The 12,379-nt window shown below is 37.4% G+C and overlaps 1 protein-coding gene across 4 annotated transcripts in view; it reads right to left on the reverse strand.

Annotated features, from left to right (window-relative positions):
- The window catches only part of LOC121525226 (protein unc-13 homolog B-like), a 78,131-nt gene that overhangs the window by 49,263 nt on the left and 16,489 nt on the right, over positions 1-12,379 (reverse strand). For all 4 annotated transcript variants that reach the window (XM_041811098.1, XM_041811096.1, XM_041811097.1 and 1 more), the window contains exons 3-5: positions 7,238-7,337; positions 1,163-1,280; positions 767-890 (exon numbers count right to left, since the gene is read on the reverse strand). In XM_041811098.1, coding sequence (XP_041667032.1) covers positions 767-890; positions 1,163-1,280; positions 7,238-7,337 — 342 coding nt within the window. The remainder of the gene's footprint in view (positions 1-766; positions 891-1,162; positions 1,281-7,237; positions 7,338-12,379) is intronic.

Genomic DNA, 12,379 nt, shown 5'->3' on the forward strand with positions numbered 1-12,379 from the left:
TTTAAAGAGCATTTTCCTGAAGGAGGGCTACATGAGCAAAGTTAATGTGAAAGATTACATTAAGTATTGAATGGTAATGAATTCAAACCCACTTATATTTAAGCTCTGGGGGTTAGTTAACCCAGTTGGCCACGAAGAACAACATGGCAGAGACAAAATTGTATTTACTGAGCCTAAGTTAATACAGGATGATCTGCCAGTGGTGACTCAATGCCAGATAAGCCAGACAGAAACCCTCCTCCTCACTAGAACCAGAATAAGATAAGACAGTAAGACATCTAAGAGATTCTGTTTTTGTAGCTATAAGGTTTTGAATTTTGTTTTTCCCCTCGCAGTGTCCAGGTCAAACATATACATCAGTAGCAGTAGCAGTTAGAAATACATTCATACAAAGAAAAAATGTGACCCCTACTCCACTCATTTAAAGTCCTTACATTTTCTATGTGGGTTGAAATGCCAGATCAATGCAAGGTATCCTTGAGTAAGACTAAATGCTCCGAGTTGAATGGTTCGCCCTGTATAACCTAAGCAACTGGCTGGTGACATTTCCACTGAATCCATGGCTGGCCTTTGTGTGAGTCACTAGATCAAGGTTTGCCCTAAGGTAACCAGAATTACTAATGCACTCTCTGTCAACAATGTGTTGCCTGAGCTGGTACATGAGATGAAAGCATTGAGAGACATCTTACATGAACATGTTAACTAAAAGAAAAGGGCTACAAAACACACTGCAATGCAAAGAAAATGATTTGAAACTTTATCTCACCAAAAGGTAGCTCGAATCGAGTATCCAGCAGGACCCGATGAGGTGTTGGGTTCTTCGTGCCATATATCTCACCTGCCTTCATCAGGACCTCTGCATCCAATAAGATCCAGTCGCCAGAGCCCTCCTAAAATAAGATGTGTTTTCTTACAGTTATTAACATAGAAAACTAGACCTTTGTGTCTACTATTGCAGTTTTCTTGGATAGGGCATCTGTGGTATTCATATTAATTATATCTGCAAACTTTTTTGCTTTAGTATTATTTCAGTTTTAAATGGACAAAATAGCTGGATTCTGTCTGAATATGTACTCTTGTGTTACTTGATAAAAAAGATTAATACAACAAATTTAAAAATCAATATGAATTTCTAGATTTTTATAAATGTATGTTTTCTAACCTCTTCTGAATGCTGGACACTCTTAAGAGGAATCCAGGCGGTCCCGACCATGGTGTCCCAGATGAGTCCTTTGTTCCACACCTCAACAATGAGGCCGAGGTCCAACCGGTTGATCTCACTGAGGAAAAACACAGTATTTACATAGGTATCAAAAACTCAATCATGGGATTAAAAAAACACTCTAATATATACAGTGTAGAAAATATCGGCTTGATGAATTAAAAAAAAAAATACATATCTATTTGAAAATTAATTATTAGAAGTGAAAAAACTTTCCCAATGCCATCTAATTCAACCTTGCTAACCATAAAATCTCGACATAATTACTGCTAGGCTCTGCCACTGGCCGATAACAAAGGCTACTTCCTCTTTTGGTTGTGTGTTAGCTGTAATAATTCATTCAAGCCCTGTTTTGTCATTCAACATGCTATTCAAAGGGCTCAAAAACAGCTTGATGACAGCAATAAAATGGCATATCAAATTTGAAAGGAGCTGCATGACAAAGGCTGAGGGCATTTGCATATTCTCATCTGCAGCATTTATGGCTATCGACAGGCTAAACAAAGGGAAGATGAGAGAAAAGATAATCAAAGAGAGCAGCTAATTGAGAGAAGTGCAGGGGAGGGATGAGTATCCAGGGTGTCCAGGTGCAGAGATGTATGCTTTTAAAATAATCTGCCCAGTGAAAAAGACGGTGAATAAATTAATCCAGGAAGACATTAAAATCCAACTGTTGCTATTTTTAACTGAGACACCTGCTGTCTAGAATGAATTCTGTTATGCAGTCATGTCGAATTTTATGTAGCCAATGAGAATGTTTTGTTTTGCTGTGGTGAGGATACTGATTAACCCTGGGTGAGATCAGCAAATCCTGGCACTGATCATATTGTGGGGTTTGTTATAGCAGCTTATTTAGGGGCTGGTCAGTCTACAAAGCTGTGCAGTGTAGTGGGGCCTCATACAGATAGCAGCACTGTCTGGTAAATGGTCAAGCAATAGAAACAAACATTACTGATCATTAAATGTTATGCTGAGTGATAATTTGTACATTAATATTAATGCACCATAAAGTACTCAACGGTGTAAAATGAATCTCATGGCACCTTAAATATTAATGTACAATAAATAATAACATTAAAAAAAGAGTCCTGTATAGTGCTCATTTTCAGTGTTTCTGGGTGGGTGGGGGTGTTTATGCCAGTGTTCCTATAGAGTTCGGATTAGTGATGGCTCCAGGGTAGAATCTGTCTTGAACCTTGATGTGCAGGTTTTTAGGGCCTTAAAATGTCTTCAAGATGGAAACTTAAAACATTTTCTTAAAAGCACTCATATGAGTGGTTATTTTAGACAAACAAGGTGAAGAAATAAGTGATAAAATATCTTAAATATCTATTTAAAGTGATGGTTACTTTAAATGCAAATTAGTTACTCATGAAAAAGTTTTTCTGGCTTTTGATAAAATACAAAGCAACTCAAGCAATTTCAGTGTCAAAACAACAAGATTATTGTACTTAAGATCAAGGTTATAATAGTTTGGGTTTTTTATCAGTTTTTATTTTTATTTCATTTTTACCTTGTCTTTTACCTTTCAGTTTAGTTTTAATTAGTTTTTCCTGCTAGATTGCTAGTTTAGTTTACTTTATTATTTTTCAAAAATGCTTCGTCTTTATTAGTTTGAGTATTAGTTTTAGTCTTTTCAGCAATATTGGATACCTGTCAGGGGTGAGACCCAAAAGAGCTCATCACTATTCATTTCATTTATACAATTTTTATGTTAGTATACAACTTAAGACCAAAAAATTACGAGTGTGTGAAGTCTTCTCCAATCCAGTCAGGGGATTTTACTCTCTTGGGCATACATGCCAGTCATTATGCTGCTGTCAAAGACTAAAACTAAGGAGATTTTGTCTTTAATTTTATTTCAGTTAGTTTTCTAAGCACAGAATATAGTTTTAGTTAGTTTTCATATTTTTTGAAAGTTTAGTTTTAATTTAGTTTCAGTTAACTAAAATGATTTTTCCATTTTAGTTTTAGTTATTCAGTTAGTTTTAGTTAACTATAATAACCTTGCTTCAGATGCAGGTCAAAATGGGATTAAAGATATGATTCAGAAAGGCACAATTAGCTCTTTTATGTTTGTACATAGATGACCTAAAAGTAGGGATGAACAATATTAACGGGATGATATCAGATACAAATTTTTTTTGCCAATATTTACAGCTGACATATCAGCCGTACACATCGGCAGTATGAATTATTATGTTGGCATTAAAAATCAGCAAAATGTACGAATGTACCACCAGATATGAGTGGTTACCCATGGTGCCACACACTCAAGGAGGCCCACTGCAAACCCTGAACATTTTGATTAATGATGCCCCAAATGTAAACCAATTACCAGACTGTCTACTTCCCCACTCCTCTTTTAGGCAGGCCTCAGCTTAAAAGAGACGATTCTCAAATCTTTAAACATTTTAAAAATGTGGGAGACCCCAGACATAAGGACAATGTCAAACAATTTTTCATCTTATGATCCTCCGAGCTCACACATTAGACGACTGTGAAACCACTGAGACCACACGATCTGCCGACCTACCAATGACCTTGCATGATCATGTGACTTCAGGAGAAAAACAAACATGGATGTCTATTGATACAATCACTGTTCCTACACAATAGACTATCCTGGCATGTGTCACAGCTGTAGCAAAAACCATTAAACATGGAAAAGAATCAGGAGGAAGTCCTCGCTGGAATGAAGATAAAGTTGTGTTTATGTTAGTGAGCTGTGAAAGCGGGTAAGATGCAGCTGCTGAGTCGACACCTGATCTGTTCACTTTCACTGATATTTACCAGTGAGGAAGCTAAAATGAAATTTGAAACAGTAAAATAATAATTTTGACACCACACGGGGATTATTTGGACAAAATAATTTGCGACAAGCCTCTACTTGGGTTTCACCTCAGCGATTGTCAGGGGAAACAAATGTGGCCTCAAGTCTGGCTGAAAATCCTGCAGTGCGCGGCCACCATTAGCTCTGATTGACTCATCAACTCTTTGCACCAGAGACACTTGATGTTTTTAGAATAAAAATGTGTGTTTATTTTAGTCTTTACTAGTATTAGCTAAAATTAGTTTGGAAATACTGACATATTGAATATCCAAAACAAGGCTTAGGCAAATATCCAAAAATCCAAAATAATGCATCTCTATGCATGATATAAATCATATGATGTGTAACTGTTCATTATGAAACCATCTTGTGTATCATAGCAGGAAACTTACAAACTGGTTTAAGAACTTCAATTGTATTAAATCAGGTCTGAGTAACACATTTGAAGCTGAAACTTCAACACATCTCTGCACAGAAAAAAAGAAAGAGAAAAGCGTTCTTTCCTGAGAAAAAAATCACCTACCTGTGTCATCACAGCTAAAGTGCTAATCCACCTTAAAAATGTTTTTGTTTATTCTGCTTGTAATATTTTTTCAAACACTTTTTAGCCTACATTTAAGAAACTGGTCTTCTCTTTGCCTAAAAAGTCAAGCTTTCCTAATACCTTGATGATCTTTAAAAGCATTTCATAATGTTAAGCACAATGAACTACTGATAATCTGCTGAAAATTACAATGTGGAATTTGTTTTGAAAGCTGACTCATCCTCAAAATATATTTTGTTGAAACAGGTGTTACTGGCAGCACAGATGAATGATAATGATTTATGTAGAAGTTCACCAGGCCAATGCATCATTAATGGACAGAAAGAGGATGAAGGTCTGGAAAAACAAACAGTGTTGCAATGAGGGAGTTCACAAAAGACAAACAATGACACACAGGCAACAACGCGCTTGCTCATCCATCACCATGGATACCATTCCAGGGAAAGTAAAATTAAACCAATGGATTAAAAGGAGGAAATGAACAGCAGCTGTTTATTAAGGTGTTTCCCTGGAAATAGTTACAGAGCCTGTTTATAGCACACAGATAGGTGTATAAAACTAAATGAATGACTAAGCCAGGGTAGACTTGATTTAAACAATTTTCATACTCATCAAAACATACTTCAATAAAACACCGTCACGACAAGGAAGGAGTTATAGATCTTTTTCATCTGACGTCACACAGTCTTCCCCGTCCGGCTCTAGCTCTGGCCCATGCCCCTTCATGGACAGAAAAAGGGCTCAAATATCAAATGGATGCTACAGTACTAAACTCTTTGATTTGTTTATATAGCACCAATTAATAACCCAAGTTATCTCAAGACACTCTACAAAAAGGGTCTAGTCCATTCTCTACAGTGGTACCCAGTTGGACAAATCATTAGCTATCCCCACACAATTGATCAAAGTTGTCTCATAATGCTCCTGAAATCTCATCAATGTAGGGGCCTTGCAGTTTTGTCAGTCTGGGAGGTGTTCATGGAGTGAGAAATCCATCAAAATGTGTATTCAATGTCTACATGACCCGCACACAATCATCCAAGGCATTTAAATTGTTTTATGAGAGTGCTTTAGGGATTTATCCTATAAATTATTTTACTACATAAATCCTTCAGCTACCATAGGGATGTAAAAGGTACTTTTTGTACAATCTGACTCAAGATTTTTCTAAATTTTGAAGGATATCTTGACAGATAAGAGACTGAGAAACACTGGTCTAGATTATGATTTTGATGTAGCCTGTTATTATAAAGACCAACCGTAATTACTTCTGTCGCCAAAATTCCTTATGGTATTGTAGTGAACATTTTGTACATGGAATGTTCAGAAGCTTAAGATGTCAGAATAATATATGGGCCATTCTACTGCATTGGTGCAAATTCAGAGTTTAAATATGATCAAAATTTGTATGCTATTTCATAAAAATGTACCAGTAAAACAACGTTAGCATCCAAAAGAAAACTAGGAGATTTAGAAAAGCTGTGTTAAAAATTCTTTGCCTTAATCAGACTTGAGAAATTATCTTTAAAAATTAAATTTTCCTAGGGGGCTAATAATTTTCTTCTCATCTGTACCTGTAAGCACAGTGGAGAAATACTGTGGATTTTAATTTTTACACTCCTTCATTAGTATTTTAGTCTCCATAACAAAAACTAGATTTAACTTTCATCAGGGTTTTTATCACCAAAAATCTGTTTTAAGCTAGTCTTTTTCTTGTCTCCCTCATTGATAAAAGGTGGTTGGCTAACATTTTTAAACAGTTTTAGTTGATAAATGAACACAGTACTGTTTAAAACATGACCCTGTTTACTGGTGATGTTTTGTGAAAACAGAAAGAGGTCTTATGAATGTCTCTTTGTGTAGTCTGAGCATGAGTTTGAGTGTATTTTGACATGTAAATGCAAAACTAAACAAAGTGGTATTCATGAGTACAGCTATGGGCATCAAAGCTTTTGCATGTTTTGAGATCACCACCTGTACTGAGAGATGCCTCTTCCAGTCTGTTCTTCACATGTTTCTGTTTGTTAGCGCCACTGAAGTGAATCTCCTCATGTGACAATTACTAACCATTGTGTTGAGTAGACTTATTTCCTAAATACACCTAGACCTTAATTTTTAACTAAAATGGCACCGGCACTTCCACTGTCCACTGTGATGAGTGATGCCATTAAAGTCTGCAACAAGTTTAAGCTTTGCACTTCAAGTCTCAAAAAGGACCACAAACTACCAAGTTAACTGACAAAAATGGGGGACTTAAAAAAATATGAGGGCAACATTACTTTATTACTGTTGGTGTTATCAGATAAACAAGTTTAAAGGAGTGTTATTACTGACATCATCAGTGACTGACTAACCAGATAGCATCACAACCTTGCAGAAGAAATGCTCTATGATGTGAAGCTTGCATTCTCTGTGCTTAAAGATGCAACATGTGACATTTGACTCTCAAGACCTTTGTCTTTTGTTTCCAGTGATGCACAGTTTGCATTACAGTGGATGGTGTACTCTACGAGGTCGTTACAGGCTTTGTCTAATGCAAACTTTACCTTCCCTGTTACCTGTGGTAAAGTTATTAAAACTTAATTAGGTCCATAAATCCTGAAGCATGACACAACATTGTTTGTGTTTTATTACTTACAACATGAAATCCTGTTCCCAGCAGGGCTGGTCCCCCCGCACCGTGATAGTAGTGCTTTTGACATTCTGCACCTTCAGCGTCACATAAGTGTTGAACTTGTCTGAAACAAAGGGAAAAAATACAGCTTGAGTAAAAGTGACCATGTATCTTGTGCATAATGGAGGAAAATGTTAAGTGTATCTTTATACAAGTTATTTAATTACACAACTGGACAGAAGAAATGTTTTTTTGAACATCCTGTGAAACGCTCATACAAACTGTTTCAAGTAACACTGACCATACCTGTTTCATTTCAGCTTTGCGAGGGTAAAAAGGGCATCAGAAGCTGAGAGTGAAAGCAGATAAGTCTCCTCCCCCAACTATGTCAAGCCAAGCCAAGCCAGGCCATCAAACTGACCCTGTTAATCTCCACAGAGAGCCAACCCCACAAGGCAAATACAACTGTAAGATCTAACTGACTGCCTCTCTTGCACAGTGAATTAGATTTTACTACTCAACATTTGTAATGTAACAGAAAGGTAGGCATGCTGATGATGCAGTGAAACTAGTGACCTGTTATTTTTGCACAAAGGTCTTTGTCAGGCCTGATATCATCAAGGCTGAAACCAAACAGTGCGGTCACAGATGAAGGCAGCCTTTGCAAACAGTGTACCCTACGAACACAGTCTCAGTATTACAGCATGTCATTTACAGTAACGGATCCTTCCAAACTCTGTTGGCTTTAAACTGGCAGTGAGACATGATTTCAAGTGAATATCTGTCAGTCTGTCAATCTGTGTAGACAACTTTCACACCCAGTGATCTCCGTCAGCCGTCTCTCAGCCAGTGATGCTGGACAGTGGAGCCACAACAACTGTCTGCACCAGCTGTCAGTGATGGGTGGGGCAGGGGGTGAGTGGGGTTGTGGGGGATTAGACAGCCCGTGACACATCCACCACTTTTCATTTCCAACAGTAGGTTGAGGGAGCACTGACACGTGCCGGATGATGCGCTCAGATTCGCTCTGGTAGTTACATACACTGCGTCACTGGTGGTCCTTCCCCCATATCGCATTTTTTAGCAGCTAAATCCGCCCCCCCACCTGGACACATGAGCAGCTCAGAAGGCTGGAGGAGCAGCCTGCTTGTTCAGAATTTGGTAGCAGCTGCTTATGTTGCACACTTATCTTTAAATAATAAAGAGTATGATACAAAATGGTTTAAAGTATTACACAAAAAACAAAACAGTAAACTTAAAAATCAGAGAAAAGAAAAATAATGGTAGGCCTCACTCACTTGAATCCTTAAGGTAAAATACATAGAATGACAATCTTTCTTTTGATTTGTTAAAATGACACACACATGCAGAAAAATTGAAAGCGGCATTTTTTGCCGTCTGGGAAATACAAGCGAGACATCAGCTGCATGTTCATAGACCTATCACCTGACCAGTCGAAACAAAGATTTTTCCTGGTTACCCAAGCAACATATTAAAACATTTACCCTGCCAGAGCCTTTAACATAGCAGCCAGAGGAGTAAACGCAACTCTTGACACAATAAACCGTTTACACAGGTGGATTCTTAAAACATTTCCCTGACACACCACACACACACAATCATCAAATCAGGCTTGGGAGCAAAAAAGTGTCCTGAAACACCCACAGGGAACCCTGATGGGATTCTCTCTAAAAGGATTGCTCATCCTACATGAGGCATGAGTGACAGGACACAGAGCTAATTAGTGTAACGAGACGACAGTAGCAACAAAACACAGGCATTATAACAAAAGGGCCTGGGGGATACTCAGGCCCTGCCCTAATTAGATAGTCAATGCCTTGTGCCACATTTGGGCCTACTCCCATGAATAGAAGAGCTGAGATAAGAGAGGATGTATGGATTAGATAAGAGCCACTTAGTGGCTGTGGGTCTTTTACAGCAGGTGCCATCCACTACTTGGCTGATACGATCTGTACTGAGAGGAAGCAGCAGTGACTGTTTGGAAAAACAAAAGGATTCCTACATCTGTATGCTACAACTTAAACAATACCAATGCAGTGCTTGTTTCCATCTGAACACAAGCAGAAGCAGTAAACTGTCAGGTTGTTATTTATTATGGACACTTGGGAAACAGGCTGAGGGATATATTATCAGCCAGACCACATATTTTTCAAATAACAAGGTGAAAAAATACAAATAATATTAAAGATGTGTGACTGTGTGAATAATGGTATCCAAATGTTCTGAACATTGAAGATAAATCAACCAGACTTTCTTTTAGTGTACATTTTCTAGAATAAATACCAAAATTATTCTAAAATAAAGCAGTAAGTGTTTATTTACTGCTTATAATGATAATAGCACCCATAAGTGAAAGGTGCTTTGTGGTTATGTGTTGTTAGGCTGGGTTTGAAAATTCAACAAAAATTCACCAGAACATTTGAAGCACATGGAAGCAAATTTTGTACCTGTCTCAAAAGGCTGTTCAACTATGGCAAAAATCATCATGAAAATTAAGATAAAGACTCATTTATTTAGTCTGGATGGAGATCTGTCTTGGACAAAAGTCTGCTACATAAATGAACAAAATTATTTTAGCCAGATTAGGATGATTATATGTGACATTTTTGTGTATGATGATTTCTAAATTGTGTTGTTGCCTTGAGGGGCAGCAGCTGTGTAACAAAGCTATTTTGCATTATTCCAGTTTTGACTCCTCAAACCAGGAGTGGTTTTTACAAACCCAGAGCTGCCTTTCTGTCCTCTGACTTAGCTTTCTCACTTTTCAAACTAAACAGAATATGTGTTGTGGTTCCCTGATCCTCACTTAAAATAAGAGCTGTTTTGGAGAAAGGGACACACCCTCCCTACCTGTGTGCTCCCTTTACAACAAATTACAAAACCTACATTCAAAACCAGTGTGATACGCAGCAAGGAACCTATGAAATCTTAACTGTAGATGGTAAATGGACTTGAGCTTGTAAAGCACTTTTCTAGTCTGACAACTCAAAGCACTTTTACACCGCAGGTCATACCTACCCATTCACACCATTCACTCCACATTCACACACTGATGCAGAGATTGCCATGGAGAATTTGGCCATCAGTATGAGCTAATCACATTCAAACACATACACATTTACACACCACCATCAAAGCCGTTGGAGCAAACTGGGGTAAACCCTTTAAATCCTAGCGTGCCGCCGCCGCCGCCGCCGCCAAGCTGTTGAAGCACACTTTGCATGACCATAATTGCATGACTGTTTGTTATCGGAAAAATTCAAACAGTTTCTGAAAGTTGAGAAACTGTGCTTCACAGCTAGCATGTGGTTATTACCGTAATTTCCCCTTTTCTTACTAAGATTCTAGCATAAAATTCCCCTGTTTTTTGTGTTTTTTTCATTTTAAACTGTTAAAACACTCTTAAAATGCAGCAAAATGTGTTTTATCCATGTTAATTATTTTTCCATCATCAAGTTATGATTATAAAGGTTTTCTCCATTTTTCAAACTTATTCGGCCGGGAGCTCCTTGTTTTAGCTGGCTACAGTCTCATCTACAAACCGGAAGTCCCAACCTGCAGTAAAATGTAAATAAGTGCCATATATTAAAAGTTGTAAGTATTGTGGAAAAATGGGCAAAAGCACGTACTCGCAGGACATTTTCTGGGCCTTTTATGGTTAAAATAAGAAAAGAGTCCAGAAAATCAGATTTTAAAGGGTTAAGTATCTTGCAGAAGGACACAACCACATGCATGGGCGTAGCACAGGGGGGGAAAGGGTACTGATTATCCGGACCCATAGTAGGGAGGGGCCCTTGGGAAGTCTGCAATGAAAAGTGTGATTTTTTTTTTTCCCGTTATTATTGAATCAAAAGCAACTGAGTGGATTGGGTAACAGACTGAAATTTGTATCAAATAGAGTGAAATAAAATATTGGAGAGCCCCTGCTCCTCCCTTAAAAATGTCCAAATGGTATAGTCCAGTGCTGCTAAATAATGCAAGTAAATTTAATTTCATCATAGTAAAAATATTGCTCATACATTGGGAAATTATGGTTCAGAAATACATTTAAATGCATAGATGTTTACAAAAATTGCAGATTTTGTTGCTTGGCTCGTTGGCTAAGGGGGGTCCTGTGTAATATCCTTTCTAGGGGCCCAAAATCCCTAGCTACAGCCCTGTCCACATGTGACTGCAGGAGCTGGGGATCGAACCCTCAATCTTCCAACTGCAAGGGCCAACTGAGCTACAACTGGCTCATTTTATAATGCTGGGAGGCTAAAATCTAACTTGAAACTGTAAGTCCCTTAACTGTGCAGCACTAAAGCCAAAATATTTTCTTTTTTAAAAATAAATTATTATTTAAGAAATGAGTGCTGTCAGTTGATTAAAAAAAAACAATATTTTTAATTACTGGCTTTGTAATTAATAAATTCCACAATTAATCACACATGTTGATAATTTCAGAGAGGCTGCATTACTGCTGGACTAATAAAAATAGTAACAAAAAACTCAGAGGGTACACATTTCTGAAAGGCATCAAAACTTTTTACAGAAGAAGTGGAGACCGAAGGCTTATTGACCACTTACTTATGACAATCTAGAATGATGTTAATCTGATAAATATGGATTTTAATGCAAAAATCATAAAAATTAAGAGCACAGAATTTCAACATGTATTCCAGTCACATTTACAATGCCACAATAGCTGGTTGAATTATGGCATCAGAGTGTGATGATTTAGCATACATTTTTAAATTGAAGTTGTCACCCCTATGATTGATTAAGTCAAAATTCATTGAAAAATTTGCCAGCATTAACAATAAATTCTTATAAATAAAAAATTTAACACTTTGATGCAGCTGTCAGTTGACAATTTGACCAGATATCCTGCATACCCTGCATTAGTGCAAGACCCATTTGATTAAATACAGAATTGATTTAGATATAAAGAAAAACATCAGCACCAGTTAAGCTTGCTATATTAGTCATCGCAAAACCAGCATTTCTTTCTTTCAAGCATATGCTTAGTTAGTGATAAAGCCTGGCATTATTGGAGGGCTATAGCATATGACACAAAACCTGATAAAAGCCAAGCTCCTAGTCTGATCCTGAACACAAGAGATAAGACTTTTTACCTGAAGAAAACTAGCCCTGACAACTTCA

This window comes from Cheilinus undulatus, linkage group 17 (assembly GCF_018320785.1).
Source record: "Cheilinus undulatus linkage group 17, ASM1832078v1, whole genome shotgun sequence".
Taxonomy (NCBI): domain Eukaryota; kingdom Metazoa; phylum Chordata; class Actinopteri; order Labriformes; family Labridae; genus Cheilinus; species Cheilinus undulatus.